The sequence below is a fragment of the Anabrus simplex genome, chromosome 7, assembly GCF_040414725.1.
Source record: "Anabrus simplex isolate iqAnaSimp1 chromosome 7, ASM4041472v1, whole genome shotgun sequence".
In the NCBI taxonomy this organism is placed as follows: Eukaryota; Metazoa; Arthropoda; class Insecta; order Orthoptera; family Tettigoniidae; genus Anabrus; species Anabrus simplex.
This window is the reverse complement of record NC_090271.1, coordinates 340,707,068-340,729,674: the sequence shown is the minus strand read 5'-3', so window position 1 is coordinate 340,729,674 and position 22,607 is coordinate 340,707,068. Positions and strand designations below refer to the sequence as shown.

The 22,607-nt window shown below is 39.6% G+C and overlaps 1 protein-coding gene across 1 annotated transcript in view; it reads left to right on the top strand.

The window, feature by feature from the left end:
- The window catches only part of LOC136877165 (uncharacterized), a 753,414-nt gene that overhangs the window by 681,476 nt on the left and 49,331 nt on the right, over positions 1-22,607 (top strand). Inside the window, exons 15-17 of the mRNA XM_067150977.2 lie at positions 9,979-10,161; positions 16,773-16,982; positions 19,216-19,408. Coding sequence (XP_067007078.2) covers positions 9,979-10,161; positions 16,773-16,982; positions 19,216-19,408 — 586 coding nt within the window. The remainder of the gene's footprint in view (positions 1-9,978; positions 10,162-16,772; positions 16,983-19,215; positions 19,409-22,607) is intronic.

Here is a 22,607-nt window from a genome sequence, read left to right as displayed (position 1 = left end):
TTTTTTGGCCGGGTCTTTAACTTAATCAATTTTATGAGCTTTCTGTATTGTAGGCCTTTACATTTCATTTTCTTTTGACTCTATGTTATTACAGCATCTTAAAAAATTATTTATAGCATAGACTGTGAATACAAATGTATACAGACACTGGGATGGATTAAAGCAATTGTTGAGGAATGTGAAAATAGGTTTGTATCTTTAAAGGTGGTAGGGAATGGTATAGATCTATTATATTATAATAATACTGAGCTCGATAGCTGCAGTCGCTTAATTGCGGCCAGTATCCAGTATTCGGGAGATCGTGGGTTCGAGCCCCACTGTCGGCAGCCCTGAAGATTGTTTTCCATGGTTTCCCATTTTCACACCAGGCAAATGCTGGGGCTGTACCTAATTAAGGCCACGGCCATTTCCTTTCCACTCCTAGCTCCTTCCTATCCCATCGTCGCCATAAGACCTGTCTGTGTCGGTGCGACGTAAAGCAAGTTGCAAAAACAAAAACAAAAATTATATTATAATAGAGAAGTAGAGAGACTAAGAAGGAGGTGCAGGTTGGAAAGAAATACAGTTAGAAATGGTTATGGAAGTAAGGAGAAATTGAAGGAACTTACTAGGAAATCGAATCTAGCAAAGAAGTCAGCTAAGGGTAACATGACCGAGCTCGATAGCTCGCTTAAGTGCGGCCAGTATCCAGTAATCGGGAGATAGTGGGTGCGAGCCCCACTGTCAGCAGCCCTGAAGATGGTTTTCCGTGGTTCCCCATTTTCACACCAGGCAGATGCCGGGGCTGTACCTTAACTAAGGCCACGGCTGCTTCATTCCAGCCATAAGACATATCTTTGTCGGTGCGACGTAAAAAAATAGCCAAAAAAAAAAAAAAAAAAAAGGTACTTTAAGGCAGAAACATGTTCTAAGAAGGATATTCCAGGAATCATTAATGAACAAGGGGAGTGTGTATGTGAGGATCTTCAAAAGGCAGAAGTATTCAGTCAGCAGTATGTAAAGATTGTTGGTTACAAGGATAGTGTCCAGATAGAGGAGGTGATTAAAGCTAAAGAAGTATTAAAATTTACCTATGACAGCAATGACATTTACAGTAAGATACAAAAGTTGAAAACTAGAAAAGCAGCTGAAATTGATAAGATTTCTGGGAATATGCTAAAGGCAATGGGTTGGGATATAGTAACATATCTGAAGTACTTATTTGATTCTTCTTTGGTCGGAGGAGCTGTACCGGATGAATGGAGAGTTGCTATAGTAGCCCCTGTGTATAAAGGAAAGGGTGATAGACATAAAGCTGAAAATTACAGGCCAGTCAGTCAGTTTGACATGCATTGTATGTAAGCTTTGGGAAAGCATTCTTAGACATGTTTGCAAAATGAATAACTGGTTTGATAGAAGGCAGTTCGGTTTTAGGAAAGGTTATTCCACTGAAGCTCAACTTGTAGGATTCCAGCAAGATATAGCAGATATCCTGGATTCCGGAGGTCAAATGAACTGTATCGCGATTGACCTGTCTAAAGCATTTGATAGGGTGGATCATGGGAGACTACTGGCAAAATGAGTGCAATTGGACTAGAAGAAAGAGTGACTGAATGGGTAGCTATATTTCTAGAAAATAGATCTCAGAGAATTAGAGTTGGTGAAGCTTTATCTGTTCCTGTACTGAGGTATGAGTGATGCTAGTAATGCCATTTCTTATGCAGCCAGTCCCTGCTATGAATGGTGTGAAACTGTTGCTCATAGGGTTGATAGGTGCATGCATTTCAGTGGGCTTGGCAGACTGATATGTAATAGTAACTTCTGGCTCAGTGAGGAAAGCAACGGGAAACTACCTCACTCCCCATTTCTGTGGTATGCCTCTTCACTGATGCCTAGGCCATCTATGACATCTGATGGCGGAGCTGTTCAGGATCCAACCGGCCTTTGGGCTGATAACTAAACATATCTGTCCCTGTAATAATTAAGAGGGGAATTCCTCAAGGCAGTATTATTGGACCTTTATGTTTTCTTATATATTCAATGATATGTCTAAAGAAGTGGAAACAGAGATAAGGCTGTTTGCAGATGATGTTATTCTGTACAGAGTAATAAATAAGTTACATGATTGTGAGCAACTGCAACGTGACCTCGATAATGTTGTGAAATGGAGAGCAGGCAATTGTATATTGATAAACGGGGTTAAAAGTCAGGTTGTGAGTTTCACAAATAGGAAAAGTCCTCTCAGTTTTAATTACTGTGTTGATGGGGTGAAAGTTCCTTTTGGCGATCATTGTAAATACCTACGTGTTAATATAAGGAAAGATCTTCATTGGGGTAATCACATAAATGGGATTGTAAATAAATTGAACAGTTGAGATAAAGTTTTAAAAATATTTACATTATAACATTCAGCGTAAATGTTTACAATTGAACAATGTAAATACTGTATAGTTACCAACCTTTGACATTAATTTTTGGTTACAAACATTGACGCCGAACACTACACCTTTTCTCCCTTAATTGTTATAATGTAAATATTTTTAAACTTTATATTTTCCTATGATTGCGTCAACTGTTCTCCAGAGCACCACTGCCGAACTCTACTATTTTAATTTTACGCATTGGTGCTGACTTCTCATCTATAAACCTATATGTTCAACCATCACTTTTGTACAACTATTTCCCATACTTAATTTTTGTATGTGTATTAATAATATGTATTAATTTGTGCATGTCAACTACTAACCAGGTACCTGTTTTTTTGCCTTGAGGTGATAATTTGACTGATGATGCCCTCAATGAAGGGCGAAACATGTCTCAAGTGGAATCAATAATAAATTCCTAATTTATAAAATTTATATGTATTGAATAGGTGATAAAACAAACCTTTTAGCATCCTACATTCAGTATCTTCAATACGAATAACAATGATTTTTATTAAGTGGTATGTTCCGAGCTGTTAGTGGAGAGATGGCGTGGAATGACATTAGTAGACGAATAAGTTTGAGTGGCATCTTTAAAAGTAGGAAAGATCACAATATGAAGATAAAGCTAGAATTCAAGAGGACAAATTGGGGAAAATATTTGTTTATAGGAAGGGGAGTTAGGGATTGGAATAACTTACCAAGGAGATGTTCAATAAATTTCCAATTTCTTTGCAATAATTTAAGAAAGGGCTAGGAAAACAACAGATAGGGAATCTGCCAATTGGGTAACTGTCCTAAGTGTAGATCAGGAGTGATTGATTCCTTATTCTCCAGCTTTACATACCGATTTTCAAATTCTGTTTACCCATTTTCTTGTGACTCGGCATTGATATCGACTTAGTGACAAAAATCCAAATTCATAAATATCTCTGTGATCACAGCTGGTATGGGAAAAAACTGAAATGATCGGAATTTTAATACTATATGTCTTTGGAGTGTACAGACTGGGAAAGGGTAGTGCCGACGCAGAGTCAGAATTATTTGATAAGATAATCAGCTATGTGGGAAACGACTATCGCGATTGACCTATCTAAGGCATTTGATAGGGTAGATCATGCGAGACTACTGGCAAAGTTGAGTGCAGTTGGACTAGACAAAAGAGTGACTGAATGGGTGGCTATGTTTCTAGAGAATAGAACTTAGAGAATTAGAGTAGGCGAAGAGTTATCTGTCCCTGTAATAATTAAGAGGAGAGTTCCTCAAGGCAGTATTATTGGACCTTTATGTTTTATATATATATCAGTGATATGTGTAAAGAAGTGGAATCAGAGATAAGGCTGTTTGCAGATGATGTTATTCTGTACAGAGTAATAAATAAGTTACAAGAAAAGCAGCTTGATTTGTTCCGACAAAAGAGTAGTGTTACAAAAATGTTGCAAAGTTTGGGCTGTGAAGACTTGGGAGACAGGAGAAAGGAGACGAGCTGCTCGACTAAGTAGTATGTAATACCAATATAAATGGTCCATTATTTACATTATAAATTCTCCAGCTAACTCATTCCTGGTTGCGAGACTACTGGCAAAATTGAGTGCAGTTTTACTAGACAAAAGAGTAAATAGCACACCCACCAAGACGCATGGCTAGTGCATACCGTGGAGGCCACTCTGTAGGCTACTTGGAGCCACTGGCAGTGCCAATGCACTATGAGAGACTTTGTCTCATCAAAAATTGATGTCTGACTGGCCATCAGATGATATAGATGTTGATTCCCATAGGGAACCTGAAATACACTAGTGTCCAAAAGTTAAGCCTAAGTTACAAGTAAGCAGGGCAACAGGAAATAGACCGCAAATCGCACGACATATGCACCTATCTACCTTACGTGTTTGCTCTGTATAGGAAGGGAGTGTTCCCTGCTTCGACTAGTGGTGTAATCGCAAGGTAAACACAGCCAGTGCATGCTTCCCATATTCTCTCAGTCGTGTTTTCCCTATTATAGTGTGCGGAGTGTAGCCTCGTGGTGAACGTGACAACATAATGGCACCACAATGCCATTTGGACCCTGTTTTGTAGGGTAGAATACTTGGTTGTCTGGAAGCAGGCCAGGCAAGGACGGAAGTCGCCGTATCCTTGAATGAGCCACAAAGTGTCATTTCCAGGCTTTGGAGACGATTTCGAGACACAGGCTATGTTAGTCGTAGGCCAGTACCAGGTCGACCAAGGGTAACCACCCCACAGCAGGACCGATATTTGGCCTTAACCGCCTGACGAAATCGGATGCACCTGCAAGACAATTGTCGACGGAGCTTGCAGCCATGTCAGGGGTTGCAGTTTCCGAGCAAACTGTGTACCGGAGGCTCAGAACAGCAGGGCTGTTTGCCTGGCATCCAGCGGTGTGCGTCTCGCTCACTCCAGCACAGAGACGGGCCCGTTTACTGTGGAGCCATCAACATCGAAACTGGACCATGAATGAATGGAGGCATGTGCTCTTCGCAGATGAATCCTGCTTCAGTTTGCTGAACGATTCCCGTCACACATTAATCTGGAGAGAACCGGGTAGCCGATACAACCACAGGAACATCGTGGAACGGGACCATTATGGTGGTGGTGGCGTCATGGTGTGGAGCGGCATCGTAACTCAAGGTATTGCTATTGATAAAATTCTGTTTGAGTGTTTTTCAACTGTGAGAAATTATTTTTTACAATTGGCTTACCGACACAGATATGCCTTATGGTGACGATGGGATAGGAAGTGGCTGTGGCCTTAATTAAGGTACAGCACCAGCATTTGCCTGGTGTGGAAATGGGAACCGATGAAAAACCATCTTCAAGGCTGCCGACAGTGGGGTTCGAACCCACTATCTGCTGGATGCAAGCTGACGGCCGCTTGCCCCTAACCGTATGGGCAACTCGACCAGTACTGCAACTCCCATCTCTTGTCTTGTTATTCAAGGAAAGGCAAGAGAACTTGGCTATGGAGATTTTAAAGTTTCAAATGGTCTGCAGGAAGAAAATTGAGTTAGGTACAAAACTGTGCAAGTTTCCTGGGAGAAGAATGTTGTGGAGGAAACATTTCGATATGGCGGGTGAAAGGACTGGATGTAATCAAGTTACCACTTGAATCTGTGACGATGCAGTCAACTATGACTGACTGGCTTCGTTTCTTTCGATAAGGAAATTAATGCAAACATCAAGGTTTTACTTCTTCTCGACAATTCAACCTTCCATCCTGAATTAAACTTCAAAAATGTCTGGATAGTGTTCTTTTCCCCAAACACTACTTCTGTCTGTCAACCTCTTGATCAAGGCAACATTTGCGTACAGTACAGACAGCTCATAGCAGAACTTGACGCCGCATTTTCTGCCTCTGATCTCACTGGATGCAGTGGGACGGATTGTCTTGCTTGGAAATACACATACAGTTTATAAAACACAGCCTCCATCAGCACACAGGATTTTAATTTATCAAAACAGTTTTTCAGAACTATATTCTTAAAATTACATTTGAAATTATCTTAAAAATTGTCTAAAACATACACTGCCCATCAGAAAACTTGAAACACCCAGAAGAAATGGTCGGATCGTTGGTGACAGATACAATGGCCACCGGAGTGCATTAGTGTTGTACCAGGCCTGGTAGAGTATATAGGGGGCGTGATGTTGAGTGTTCGCTGTGAGATGCTGCAGGAGACAGCGTAATCAACACCTGATGTAGTTTGAAAGGGGTTTCATTGTGGGTCTCCCATTGTCCAGCTGGTCAGAGTGTACAATATCCCGATTACTGCGGCATTCAGATGTGACGGTTGCCCAATGTTGGACTGCTTGGGAATGTGAGGATTTTAGCTGACCACATCTGACCACCTCAAGGGGTATGTCTCTGTCATCCGAGAACAAGTAATGGACTCCCTGTAACATGCACCATTGAGCGGGGACTAGGAGCAACTGAACTAGGGAATTGCGTAGGGTTATGCTAACACCACAACAAAAACGGCTGCATTTAGAGTGGTGCCGTGACCGGGAAGCAAGGACTGTTGATGAGTGGTGTGGCAGTGTGTTCAGCGGTTCTGCACTACCCCGGATGACCATCTTCCACGAAAGTATGGCGGCGACCTCGGGAGAGGTCCCATTCTTCCAATGTTTTGGAGAGGCACAGCGGTGTTACTCCTGGCGTCATGGTGTAGGGAGCCATCGGGTATGATTTCAGGTCACAGCTGGTAGTGATTGAGGGAACTACAGGCATCCTGCATCCTCATGTGTTACCTCTCATGCAACAGTATCTTGGTGCCATTTTTCAACAGGACAATGCTCGTCCATAGATGGCACGTATCTCTGTGAACCGTCTGCATGATGTTGAGGTACTCCCGTGGCCATACATACATTCTGACTCTAGTTACATCACTTTCACCCAAAGCCAGCAAATTGAAGGCATTCAATCTTCATCTGAGAGATGCCAAAAGCCTTCAACCAATACAAAAACTGCACTCCTTTCTGGAAAAGAAGATACTCAATGTGTAATGTTCTAAAAAAAAAAAAGGCTTAGTGTTTTTAAGGGAAATACCTCATAAAACAGTGAGAGCTGGAAGTAGTTGGTAGCAATTTGAGTTTACTCCACTTAAAGTCTTTCTAGCTGTTAACATACCATGCAGTAAAGTATAGTATATACACTGAATGGCCGAAAGTCATGGGAAGGGGTGTCCAATTAGAAAATGTCCCGTGTATGACTGCGGCGTAGCTGAGCAGTCTGTCACAGACACCAGTCGTGAGTCAACCAACTTTGAACGTGGGATGATCATCAGCGCACGGCGCATTGTGCAGATTACGTGAGGTCAACAGTGTCGAGGGTGGATCTTCAGTATCAACAGATATAATTAAGAATCGGGAAGGATCTTTCCTATACGAGTGTTCCACTGAGGAATGGAACAAAATGCCTGCAAACTGCACGGGAAGACCCGGTTGCTGATGGTGTATGCCCCATGAAGCTGTGGATCCTGCATGTTATGTCCATGCAGGAGGTGGCTCAGTTCTGGTCTGGGCGGCGTTCTCATGGTCGCAGTTAGGCCCCATTTTCCGACAGGTGCACGTTATTTGGACATTCTTTCATACTATCTGCATTAGGGTTGGGCACTATGTCCCTGTTTCCGCACACTGTGCCGGTACACAGTTATGTTCCGCTGTTCCAGAACACCGAGTGTCAATTGTTCCGAAACATTCTCAAGCGAGACAGAGACACTGATTCGCTGTCTCGTCAGAAGGGCCACTATGCACTGCCCTTCGCCTACTAGCTGAACTGTGCAGCGGGCGCACGGGACGCGGGACTGCAACTGCGCAGTGTAGAGAGAACTTCGAGAGGCAACATTACATGCTGCACGCCAGCGGGAATGTGCCTGTACGGAACGTTGTGTGTGGTGTGTGCCTGTGTGTAGTATCGGCCATGTCCAGCATAAATCTGCACGGAACGTGAACGAACAGTCGGAACACTGAAATTCGCGCCCAATAATCACGTTTAAAGGCTGCTTTTAGGTTAAGATTTTTCCGGTCAATATGAAGTACACATAACCCTGTTACAATGGCAGTGCAGGTGTTTAAAAGTAAGTAATTCAAGAATATTTTCACCAGTTGAATGTATTGTGAGTAATTAGGGCTTCACGGCACATGAGAAAGCATTACATGTTATACTTCTCATATTTAGGTCCGTATTGAAGTGTACAATGAAGTCAAATAAATATTAAAGTTTATTTATTCCACCTGTTCAATACATAAAAAAGATAATGAATAAAATAAAATTATAGGGACATGTTTCACCCTTTAATTATGGGCATCTTCAGCCTTAATCTCAAACTGAAAGTTGATTAATCAGATACCTGATTGTAATTAACTTACATATGAATGTGAAGGAAAAGTTGGAAAAGTCCGAAATGGTTGACAGTAGTTATGAAATTCTTAATATCAGGCCTTAATAAAGTCTAAAATACAAATATTCGTAAAACTATACACTTTCTTGAATGTAGTTAAGAAATTCTTGAAATGAGGCCTTAATGAAGTTTAAAATAATAAACCCCACTTGATGTGACATTCAATCTGTTTGTTTCCTCTAGTGTATAAACTCACGACTACTTGTATTTTAAACTCATGTCTAAATTTTCTTTTTAGGATAAGAATGTTTTCATTCATTCTGAAATACACTTGTCACGATTACACTGGCAGTACAGGTGTTTACAAATGTCACAATGTTATTTTCACTAATTAAAAGTATACTCGCACAGTTGAAGAAACATTCGTCAGTGCTCTATTCATGTACACAATATACAAGCAGAACACGAAAATAAAAACTGTGGGATGTTTAAGTTTGAAATGTCTCGTCATTGTGCCAGTTGAAGGTCCTTTTGCAGACAAAATAGAACATAAATTGCATTTCACTCTGTCCGGTCTTCTTCTAGTAAGAAAGTCCTCAACAGGACTCGGATGCAACATTATGCGAAGTTTACCGTCTTTCATACGGTTTAATTACTTTCGTGCTGTTATGCTTTTTGCACTTCGAATTCCTTCCCTCTCCGCTTCCATTTACTTTGTTTAATATCTCGAAAATTTCCCTCAACACTTTCTCGGGGATTAACGTTAAAAATTAATTTGGACTGTAAGAAAACTTTTAAACCCAAGAAAAATATAGGTCATCGCTTTGGAATTAAAGATATAACTGGATGAAAAAATGTTTACACTCCAGCACAGGGCAGCACACAGCCGTTATCGACAGGCACACACAGCCAAGGCCAACTAATCTATCTAGTGCGGCCTTGGCACAGCACGTTCGGTTCAGGCACATTCCAGGTGACGCGGAGTATGTCATATCGCCTCTCGAAGTTCTCTCTACGACGCCGTTACAGTCCTGTGTCCCGGCACTCTGTAGCGAAACACTCCGGCTCAAGCTCCTAATGTTGCGGAACAACTGAATGTTCCGGTCTGCCCAACCCTAATCTGCATCCCTTTCTGGCCCTAGAATACCCTGATCGAGATGCCATGTTTCAACAGGACAGTGTGCCATGTTATCGCTCTGTGGTGGTTGGCAGGTGGTTGGAGGAGCACTCCAGTGAAGTTATGACCATGGATTGGCCCTCCATATTCCCCGATATTAATCCAATCAAGCATTTATAGGATTTTGTTGATGCTGGTATACACTCTATGAACCCCGGACCAACTACACAAGACCAGTTGTGGGTAGCAGTGCAAGATACGCGAATCCAGATCCCTCCAGAACAATTTCAACACCTTGTAGAGTCGATGCCTCACCGTATTGCTGCATTTTGGGTGTCTTCCCATGACTTTTGGCCGCTCAGTGTACATTAGGAAGGGTGAATTTTGCTTATGTAAGCATCTCCTCCCATTAATGGACAACTTCCAGATACAGATATATTTTTGCATCCTATCAGTGTCCGTATTAGGGAGGTTTCACTCTGTAGAGTTTTCAGATTGCTTTATTAAGATGCTTGATGTGAAGTATGGCTTTGGAATAATCTGTTGATTTGTATGATGACTTTATTTTGTGTGTTTACAAATGAGGATTTTTGTTTGTTTGTAGGCGTTATGTTGAGATACTCCAGGCTACTGATTTCCATGGAGTATCTGGCAGAATCAGATTTGTTGGTGGACCATCTCGTGTATCAACCGTGAACATCGTGCAGTGGCTGAATAACAAGATTCATGTCGTTGGGACGTACCACACCAACGTTTCTGAGGAAACTTCGGAGGTTATAGGAGGATAGTAAGTGTTGTTACATTACCACAGAGGAGTGCTTGAACACAACTGGAATTTTATGGCAGTGTGATATTTAGTGGAACAGTTGTTGGTGAAACCAGTGTTTCTATAGCATGTTGGATACAACCAACAGAAATTGCAGGAAGAGGAAAGATTGTACTTTGTTCCAGTTTAAAAAGGGACTTAGGAAAGAGAAAGTTCGGAATCATAGCACGCTTCTTATCTCTCGTATGCGTGACTATCTTAAATAGTTGTAAGCACTAAGGTTTCCTTTTTCATATACAATGGTAGTAATGGAAAGGATTTTGTTACTTAATACTGTGTGGTTGTGGATGGAAATTGAGGGCAAGAGACAAATGGGTATGCTGAGGAAGAAAGAATGAAGGGATGAAGGTTGAGGTAGCAACAAATTGAAAATGAAATCTGTCTGGATAGGCAGAAGTTAAGAAAGTTAATTCACTGTTCCTGGGTAAGTGGAGCTGGTTCTTGATGATGATGTATTGGACAGTTATATAAAAGACACTCCTGTGGGTGAGAGCGGTAGAATAACACTCATTGTATCCCCTGCTTTTCGTAAGAGGCAACTAAAAGGAGCCCCAGGGGCTCTTAACTTGGGAGAATGAGTTGGCAACCATGGGGTCCTTAGCTGAGTCGTGGCATTACTTCCACTTAATTGTGCCAGAGTCCTCACTTCCGTCTATCCTATCTGACTTCCCGTGGTCAACTTTTGTTCTTTTCTCACAATCAGTCACTACTGATCTGCATTTAGAGCAGTCGCCCAGGTGGCAGATTCCCCATCTGTTGTTTTCCTAGCCTTTTCTTAAACGTCTGCAAAGAAATTGGAAAGTTATTGAACGTCTCCCTTGGTAAGTTATTCCAATCCCTAACTCCCCTTCCTATAAATGAATATTTGCCCCAATTTGTCCTCTTGAATTCCAACTTTATCTTCACATTGTAATCTTTCTTACTTTTATAAACGTCACTCAAACTTATTCGTCTAGTAATGTCCTCCCACGCCAACTCTCCGCTGACAGCTTGAAACATACCACTTATAATACCAATATAAATGGTCCCTTATTGGATATTATAAATTTTCCAGCTAACTCGTTCCTAGTTGCCAGCGTTTTGCCCCCGTGTGCTAGGCTGGGCTCATCAGTTGGTACCTAGCTAGGTGGGGCGAAACACTGGCAACTAGGAATGAGTTAGCTGGAAAGTTTATATTGGTAATCTAAATTTACTCATTCGGGACAAATATTTCATATTTCCTATGGGAATCAACATCTATAAAACATACCACTTAGACAAGCAGCTCGTCTCCTTTCTCCCAAGTCTTCCCAGCCCAAACTTTGCAACATTTTTGTAACGCTACTCTTTTGTCGGAAATCACCCAGAACAAATCGAGCTGCTTTTCTTTGGATTTTTCCAGTTCTTGAATCAGGTAATCCTGGTGAGGGTCCCATACACTGGAACTATACTCTAGTTGGGGTCTTACCAGAGACTTATATGCACTCTCCTTTACATCCTTACTACAACCCCTAAACACCCTCATAACCATGTGTACAGATCTGTACCCTTTATTTACAATCCCATTTCTGTGATTACCCCAATGAAGATCTTTCCTTATATTAACACCTAGATACTTACAATGATTCCCAAAGGGAACTTTCACCCCATCAACGCAGTAATTAAAACTGAGAGGACTTTTCCTATTTGTGAAACTCACAACCTGACTTTTAACCCCGTTTATCAACATACCATTGCCTGCTGTCCATCTCACAACATTTTCGAGGTCATTTTGCTCACATCTCACCCGATGATATTAGATGTCGAGGCCTAGGGATTCTTTAATTTTCAGGACCTTGGAGGCCTTTGTCTTTCTTTGGCTGATACCTTCATTTTTCTTAGAGTCAGAGCCCTTTGACTTTTTTCCTCTGATTGCTGTTAATACAGGATGGTTGCCCAGTTATATTTCTTCTTAAGATTATAAACATTACCACCTGCATATAAAGAAAGTAAGTAAAGTAAATCTGTGGATCATTCGGATACCTACTCTGCTCAGCCAGGTGGCAGTGTGGTGGTCGCCGTACTTGATAGTTGTAAACTACATCCCCTCATAACTCTAATCGGAAGAGAAAAAAAGAAGAGATCCAAACTTTCCATTAATGAAGGTACTGATAAAAGAAATGGACTGAGCGAGTTGGCCGTGTAGTTACGGGCGCACAGCTTTGAGCTTGGATTGTTTACAAAATTCTACTTATAATATCTCCTGTACTACTTACAAATATAGTCAACTGATATACAGTATGTGGAATTACTTCTAATGATACTATACAACTGGTATAAGATTAAACTTTACATTCTGGAACCTAAGTAGCATAACGACCTGCTGCGTCTTAACCAGAGCCCCTTTTGCCACCAACTTTCAGAGTTCCTGAAGGGCCTTCACAGCTACCGTAGTGGTCCCAGGGCACTCGAAGTCCCCACTGTACTGTATATGTAGGTTAGCAAACCTTATTTTTATGTATGCTAGTGGCTGTAGGTGAGAATTTTGTTTTATATAATAAAACTACTCATTCACTTCAGTATTTTAATAAAAACTATCATTTCATTGGACACTAAAATGTGTGACTAAACATTCCATAATAAGATATACTCGGAACTTGCTTTCTGGATTGTGTTGGCTGTCCTGATCGTTTACTGTCAAAACGAAAATGGCTTCATCAGATGGTAGTATTGCCGATGAGATGGAAATAATGTTGATTTTTATCCCTTTCAGACCTGAAAGAAAACTGGCGGTGTGAATTTTTGTTTGTACGTCAAAAACTGACTGAAATGCTCTTAAATACATATATTTTTAGTTTATTCTACAAAATGAAAATTAACATCTGAGAAAAAGCACCCACACAATTGTGCATGTCAGGACTTAATTCACTACTTACAAAAAAGAAAAATTACCTCAGTGCATGTGAATATACACATGTACATGATCAGATGTTCTATTTTACAGTGTGGAACGATGTAAAACAATTTAAATCTTATACATTACATTTCTCACATAGAATACAAATTCCGCTTTTACAGTGCTTTTTGCGACAGCACCCAGCACTCCCGCATGCATTGCCTGCAGGAAAACCTTGCCCGCACAATTGTGCATATCAACATTCAAAACCTCATGATATTACGTACGATGTTATAAGTTCACAATTTTACGTTTGCTAAACAATTTACACACATCGTAGATTACATTCTGATTTTCAGTGAAGCTTCTACATTAATGTGAATGCAATAAATACTTACTTCAGGCTTTACTGCTTCCCGCCATCTTACCAATGAACTGCATTTTAAAACTCTTCTTCTTCCTGCCCTCTGGTGGCCAAGCGTTAAATAAAAACAACTGAAGTACATGCTACGTGTTCCGTGCAAGCACTGCAGTCCGGTCTACCACCAAGAAAACGTCAAATAAGCTCAGATATAAATAAAATACGAACCTGCACAATTGTGCGTACACGGTCTGAACGGGTTATGTCGGTGAGCAGTGAGCTCGCAGTTGCGATCAGCAGTATTCTGTAAGAAGGAAGTCAGCTCCCTGACAAAACTATCTTTACATCGATCTGTTTTCGGACAGCTTTGCTTTACGGGAGCGAAAGCTGGGTGGACTTGGGATTCATAAGTTAGAAGTAACAGACATGAAAGTAGCGAGAATGATTGTTGGTACAAACAAGTGGGAACAGTGACAGGAGGGTACTCAGAATGAGAAGATAAAGGCTAAGCTAGGAATGAACTCGATGGATGAAGCTGTACGCATAAACCGGCTTCGGTGGTGGGGGTCATGTGAGGCGAATGGAGGAGGATAGGTTACCTAGGAGAATAATGGACTCTGTTATGGAGGGTATGAGAAGTAGAGGGAGACCAAGATGACGATGGTTAGACTCTGTTTCTAACGATTTAAAGATAAGAGGTATAGAACTAAATGAGGCCACAACACTAGTTGCAAATCGAGGATTGTGGCAACGTTTAGTATATTCACAGGGGCTTGCAGACTGAACGCTGAAAGGCATAACAGTCTATAATGATAATGTATGTATGTATGTATGTATGTATGTATGTATGTATGTATGTATGTATGTATGTATGTATGTATGTATGTATGTTTATGAAGGTAATTATAAAAAAATGTAAAAGAAGTGCGAAGTAGTTAAAAAGTAGTAAAAATAACAAGTGATAAGTTTGTAAGCACTCAACTTTTGCTAGAAAATGTAACCAAGAGAATGGTATCTGTAAATATGCAAAGAGTAAAGTATCAAGCATACTATTGAAAAAAGGTGAACCATTTAAGTATTTTTTAAAAATATTCATATGGTATTTTTGAGGAACATGATTGTGTTGACAGCCATCACTTGCTGGTATTGAGCTGCCACAAACATACAATGGTTCAAGGCCAATACAGCTTAATATGTCCCTGCAAGACATCACCGGTATTACACAGAACTGATTTTCCCATAAGAGAAGTTATGTCAATATCCCATCTTTATATCTAGTTTATTGTATTGTATGATCATAAAATAAAGGTACGGTAAACTATTATCTATAGCTAGGTCAACGCAAGTCAAATTTCTTCAATTATTTTAATTCCTATTTTTCAATGCACCTTTCATTTTTAATACAGTCCTATTATAATGGTATTGATAATTTAAAGGTACGGTAGAACCTCGATTATACGTTCCAAGAAACTACATTTTCCCGTATTATTCGTTCAAATTGTGTGGTCCCGCGAGCATCCTAATTAAATCACGTTATAAAAATCCTGCATAATCCGTTCCCCAAAGAAGCGATTTCCCAGATCAACCATCCAGAAATGTCAGTCCCATCAACGCTTAATCCTCGATCACGCGTTTTCAAGAAACTGTATCTCACGAAAGGACGGATCTTGGTGTTAACGTCCCGTCATTGCGGTAATTTGAGGAAGTACTGTACTGGAAAAGCGATCGGTGCTGAACTTGCATAAGGGACCATCTTAGCATCGCATTCGGGTGGTATTGTTTAGAGAATCCTCGGAAGTCATAAAGCAGAGAGTGTCAACAACAACTGGAAGGGGACGGAGCGCATTTTGGCAGCTCTACTTGAAAACGGAACGAGTTTCGTCAAATGTTCGTACTTGCAAAACGTCTACTGTACACTATGTCCAGGGTTACATGTTTCTTGTTTTACTTTTTTCGAGTGTATCGCCGAACAGGTTTTCGGCACTGTACAGTCACTGGGCTTTCAGGCAGGAATCGAAACTCCTCCTTCTTAAGTAACACAAATTTAGTATTTTAATATTATCGTGTACGATTATGTTATCAAGACCAGAACCTTACATACTGTACATAGTCATGGGAGGTTTTGGGATAGCCTATTACTGTTTTGGTCCTAGTATAGGACTGGGAATTTCATGTTTTTGTGTAAAAATGTTATAAAAACTGCAGTCGTCTTTTTGCTCACTTTACATTTAAAAACTTTGTATCATTTTGCAGTCGTACCGACTTGTGCAGTGAGCGCGCTTTCCAGCTGGGTCAAGGTTGCGAATAATCGTAATTTCGGAAGTGTTAATGATATTTTTTTCTCTTTCCAATTTGATTGTGATTAGTGATGGGCCGGATGGGCAGAATTGAATATAATGCATTCAAGAACTTGAGGATCGATACTTGCATTCGAAACAGTATTCTCGAGTTCAACATAACCTTTGAAAGTCGATGTAGGCCTAATTTTCGAGGTACAAGATTTCAATAAGCTGACTACGAACAATGGAAGATTTAAAAAAAAAAGGGATTTCGCCATCACGTTGGGCGCTTTGGTATCTAATGTGTTTTATTTTATTGAATTAGAGAATTAAAAACTACTTGCAGTCAATTGTTGTTTGGCTTATCAAAGTTGCTGAACTGAAAGAAGTTTTCAGAGGATACTGATGAAGTTTCCCCGGTAAAACTGAATGTAAAGTTTCGAGATTTTTAAGTCGCGAACTGGTGATTAATGTTTGAAGCCGGCCCCGCAGTCTAACTTGCCTGCCTCTCACCCGGAGGGCCCGGGTTCGATTCCTGGCCAGGTCAGGCATTTTTACCTGGATATGAGGCTGGTTCCAGGTTCACTCATTCCACGATTACCTTTAATTGAGGAGCTATTTAATGGTGAGATGGTGACCCCGGTCTAGAGAGCCAGCAATAACGGCCGAAAGTATTCGTCACGCTGACCATGTGTCACCTCGTAATCTGCAGGCTTTCGGACGGAGCAGCGGTCACTTGGTAGAAAAGAAGGCCCATTGGGGTTGTAGTTTGGTTTGGTTTTGGGGGTGTTTGTAAGATTATAAGTATACATATTTCATTTTTGTGATGTTTAGCCAAATTGTTGATGGTTCATTCATTCTCGGATGTACCGTTTTCCCGTGTTGTGCATTTTTTTCCGTGGTCCTTCCAAAAACGGAGAATCAAGGTTCCACTGTACTACATTGAGATAAAATAATGAAAAAATATTATTTTGATAGTATAGTTTTTATTTTCCTTGACATATGCAAAAGTTTGATTTCTCTCTGTTCTGACAAAATGCTGGTTAAGCACCCATTCAATTGGTCTTGTATTTTACAGCCTGGATCTCAATATGTCGGCTCTAGTGTGGCTGTCTCCCAACGGTCAGAAGCCTGATGACGGGACAGAGCCCCCCATGCGCTGCGTCCTCGCTAGTTTAGCGGAGCTACTCGACGTCAGCTGCGAGGTAGCCATTGTAGTGGCTAACATCATGGGGTTTGGATTGCTTGGCATTCTACTCATCATTGGTTTCATCATGATCAAGAGAAGGTGATCACCACTTGTTAAAACATACTCTCATTATATTTGAACTGTACTAACAGGGGAGGGAGTCTGTAATATGCAAGACACTAATTTTCTCAAGCTTTTGCAAGGTTAATCTACTTTCATTCAAAATCAATGCCTATTTGAATGTTTTCTGAAAAGGGCTTCAATTTTTGACATTTTAGCATTTCAGTTTTCAGACACCAGTTATAAGCCAGGGAAGTGTTCTCAGGCATAGTGATAAAGGCGCTGGCTCCATAATTTAATACATGCAGGTTTGTCTCTTCATCAAATCATTTTTAAAAGCATTCAGCATACTGTCAGGGTCGGAAAAGAACAAGGGAGGGTGGAAGGGTAGATGAAAATGAGCCTGGCACAACTAAGTGAAGCAATGACAGGACTCATCTCAGTGCCCCATGTTCACCAAAACACACTCCAAAGTTGAGATCCCTGGGACCCCTTTTAGTCATCTCTTACGACAGGCAGGGGATACCGTGGCTGTTATTCTATCGCCCCAACCAACAGAGGGCAGTAAACAAAGATTTTGCTAGTCCATTTTAACAGAGATTTTTAAGAGCACATGAAATGAAAAAGTAAAAGGAACAAGGAGAATTATAGTGTGCAAAAGGCAATAATGATGATGATGATAATTTTGTGTGGCTATTTCTAGCGTAGTGCAGCCTAGGATGAGTGGCATCTGCCAGGTATGGGAAACTACGTGTTAGTTTTGTGAGTATCACATGAGTTGCATGCGTGTTGCAGACGGGCAAATACCTACTCTCCACATCAAGGGAATTAATAATTTAAGATTAAAAACCCCGACCTGGGCCCTGTTTCATAAAACTAACTAATAATATTACCTAATAATATTAGAACTCATAAAAATAATTATTAGTTAACTAAATTCTGTTTCATAAAGATTTACACATGACTAATACAATATCTTCACTAATAATATTAGTTCATTAGTCAGCTGATACAAATAGAGGTTAGAATCGGTCTGTTGCATATGTTCTTGGTTTGGTAAAGAAAAACTTTGTGTTACTGAAGATGCAAACAATACTGTTATATTGTTCAGAGGGACAAAAGCAAAAGTTGTATTCATGATTGGCAAAAAATAAAAGTTAATTTCAACAAAGAACAATCACTGGATGTTTCACGACTAAAAAGTGAACCATACGGACATCAAACATAGACTGCACGATTATGTAAATGAAAAGAGGCAATGCAGGATACCAGCTACAGCCACTGAACCAGGCATCATGAACTTCAAAGCTAGTCACAGCTAGTCAGCAAGATTTATAAACAACAACTAACTTCACTCAAAACCTTTCACATACTTATGAAGGGCAGGTGTTGAATTTTCAATGATATGTAATAAAAAAAATTGTGGGTTCATTGGATTTACTGCATATTCTAAACATAAAGCATATTTCAGCACATACTTTTGAAATGAAGTATAATTTAAAACAAAATTTGTTTCGCCTGCGTGTTCGGCATCCCTTGAAAGCAACTTTCTGAGCAACAGATAATGAGATTACAGTATTTTACGCAAGCACGCTGCCGGGCTGTTTCAAGAAAGGGATGTGATGGGACATTCCTTTCACATCTGGGCAGCCTGGGGTTAGTTTTGTGAGGAATTTCTTCAGTTCATGTGTTTCTTCATTCTTAGTCTGCATATCCTTTACTGAAACTGCCTAAAGAAAAGAAGCAACAGAAAGTAAATATGAAATCAGTGGGTGTCAGCTAATAGTGATTATTTAACTGATGGCGTTGATACATTTTCAGCCGATCTTTATAAGGCTTTATTATGCAGCAATATTCTGTGGAATAAATTAAACAATCCAGTTCTACAATCATTCCTCAAGACATATTGTGTAAACCAGAATATACCAGGCCTAAAGAAGATTCAAACAATTAGTCAGAGGAATCAGCGTGTCTTAGCCAGATGAATGTTTGGGGTCCTACGCTGACTGTTGAGCCAAGGAGCCTGACTTCTTTAGCCATGAACGAGTGATAACGTGCGATCCACGCCTTTCTTCTAACCAGACAACACAAGCGCAATGCTGAAGCTATTACAGGGGCAGTAACATCTTTTATCTCAAATAATGCAGGCAATTTCATTTTTCAGTGCCAACTTTCAAAAACGTATGCATGGATTATTCGCATACATTCGGTATTTACTTGATGAGATGTATTTTCAAGCATTCCATTAACTCTTTTCTTCTCTTTGATTTAGGTACGAAATGAAGGTGAAAATGACACAGAAGTACATGAAATCACTAGGTATTGATCTTCTAGCTGCTTCTAATGTATCCAACCTCGATAAATGGGAAATTCCTCGTGATCACGTGGTAATTAATCGCAAACTTGGCGAGGGAGCTTTTGGAACTGTTTATGGAGGAGAGGCTCACTTCAGCGAGAAAGGATGGGTGAGTTTCTGCCGCCGACATTTTATATATCTTTTGTTCTAATACCATATTTTCCTTGCTAAGTACTGAATACATATATGTATAGTGTAATGAATAATTGACTAACCACATAGGGGAAAAACAGAGAATTACGCAGAAAAGAATAGAAGAGGTAAGTCATCTGGTATGTGGTTGTTCACCTTCCTATTGCTACCTTTCATGATGAACCTCAAACCATTGCCTACGAAATATTAAAGGCCTGGAAATACAGCACACTGGACGCAGCCTCACTACAGTTCTCTTTACCGAGCTGCCTCGCCCGCTCATTACCACGATCGAATATGAACAACTATAACAATTCATTAAAACTAGTAAGTTCAGAAGACACTAACAGATATGAGATCAAAAATAGATCAAGAGCAATTGTATCACTTTCTACAATGTATTTCTCACACTATGTTGAAACGAAATAAGTAATTCACAAAAACTTAGTGGCATTAATGTTCATAAGGACCACTTCCTTTCATTTCATCTCCTAGTACTGGTATTGTGTACATAAGATTAGATTACCTGAATTGTAGGAAGCACTTTGCGGTTCAGGGGTTTCGTTCTCAAGTCTTGAAGCCTGATTGGAAATTTCCTTGGCGTGATTCTCCAGAATCAGTTTCAGAAACTTTGTTAGTATTATTTTACCTAGTGTTTCCTGCTCACAACAACCAACACAGTGAAAGATTTGCGGGATTTGGGCAAGACGTTAGACAATTAGCTTCTTCGTAAGATTTGTTTTTCCGAAGTAACGTAAAGTGGGGCACGTGAATTTTAAAATGTTTCTTAGGAAATATACAAACGCCCTTGATGGATACTGTATTCAAATTAGGTGCATTAGAGGGCCATCACTGGCGGGTAATGATAGTCTTTGTAGGCACAATATGTATGCTCCTCAGGCACTCTTAGCTGTCATTGCCAGAGATACAAGCTCCTCAATAACCATTTTTACCATTCTTTCCAATTTATTTTACTTTTTGGGGAAGTTCAGTTACCAAAAAAGAATTCTGATAACATTACCCATATCCTGCTTCTCAATTTAAAGATTGTTTCTCTTAATTTGATTTTCTCATCAATAGATATTTAGATTTAACATCACATTTACATTTTTACATTTTAAACAGTTTTATTCATGATCAGTATCAGTACAGAGGTAGTAAAAGATACAGTGTGAATCCCACATAAGGTAAACTTGTGTGTGGGCTTCAAAAATACAGTAGCTAGTTTATGTACATCATGGCATGGCATCTAGTGAATATCATTTACTGTACTCCATTAGAATTTTGGTGATATGGTTCTAATTTTATGAACTGTTTTTCTGCATTTGGTGTAATAAACAGGAAGCTGGAAAGGAGAGACATGGGTTAAGGAGAAGGTTCTTATAGAGAGGAATAGTGTGCTAGTTGATTTAAATATTATAATGGAAATTTATAAGTTGATCTACTTTGTAATAATTGTTAATGAGCCATGTGAATAGCCTTTTCTTGAGGGTATTCTGATTGCCATTGATCACGTCCGTGATCCGTGGCCCTACACAACTTAGATTTCTTTGTCCAAGTAATGTGTTCCGGCGTGGTATAATTATTCCGGTTCTGTCTTGCAGCCTAGTGCAAATTTTTGACTTGTGTTCTTTGTAGAAGAGCTTTAAATTTTTATGCATGTGTAGGGTCACTGACTGCACAAATAGCTGCCGTATGTTACGTACCATGCTTAGCTGGAACAGTTCATATGTTGGAAATATCAGTGGCTTTTTGTACATGACTTTCAGTATGTAGTTCTGGCATGTATTTACCTGAGACAAGTGTGAATCAAGTATTCCACCCCAACTCTTAATTCCATATTGCAGTTGTGATTGAACTAAGGCAAAGTATACAGACTTCAAGGCTTTTGTTGAAATAACATTTCTAATTCTGTAAAACATATAAATTAGTTTCTGAAGTTTAATGATCAAATTTGATGCATGAAAATTCCATTTCAGTTAACTATCTGTAATTATCCCTGGGTATGAAACATTTATTGATTTCTGTAAAGTATAACAGTTGCAGTTTTCAGTATTTTTGCAAGTTGGTGTGCGGAGTGTTAGTGTTAGGTTGTCTGAGGGTTGCATTGTTTTATTATGCGAGAAGCAGAGGAATTTCATTTTATTTTCATTTCAAGTAAGTAGGTGGTTGTTTAACCATTTCTGAACTATGACTAGGGTTTCTTGAGCTCTGTTGAAGGTGTCTTTCCAAGTTTCGCCGGTGACTGTGACTATCGTGTCATCAGCATATGAGTTAATTTTGCATTACAGTTTAGCTCACACAGATCATTGATATATAACAGAAAAAGAATTGGTCCTAACACTGTTCCTTGGGTACTCCGATTTTTTACTTGAGCACTTTTACATAGAGTATCCTTGATTCTTACCTTTTGTATTCTGTTAGAAAGAAAGCTTTTAATTAGATTTTGAGGAATTCCATGAATGCCTACTTTTCAAGTTTTTTAGGCAGTATATTATGGTCTATGGTATCAAATGCCTTTGTTAAATTCAAAAATATAGAAGTAGTCCTTTTGGAACTATCAATGATTTTATACAAGTACTGTAATCAGTTAAGGAGAATATTTCATCTTGAGCGCTAATTTTCTGTCTAAAACCAAAGTGATTTGGAGACAATATGTTATACTTATTCAGGTAATTAAGTAATCTGCTTTTAATGCATTTCTCTAGTAATTTTGAAAGGTGGGTTGTGAGAGAAATTGGGCGATAATTGTTTAACTCTCTCTTGTCACCTGATTTATGGATTGGGACTATGATTCTAATTTTGAATGGGTCTGGAAATTGTCCTTTCATTAGTGATAGATTAAAAATATATTGCAGTGGCTGTAGAATATGTGAACTAACTGTTTAAAGTGTTTTACTTGAGATGTTGTCATAGCCATTGGCTGAGTTATCTTCTAGTGCAGCTATGTGATTCATTATTTCTGTTTCTGTTATGGGAAGAAAAAAGATCGATTATGGTTGAGGTATTGCATAAATGTCATATGTACATGTGTCATTAGGTTCTTTGCTGGTATTCATTATTTTGTCAGCAAGTTCTAAACCTATACCACTGAAATTTGTCTTCAATGATAGTTGGTTGGGTTGTTTCTTGTGAGTCTGTAAGATTTATGCTACTATATCTGAATTTCTTTTTTT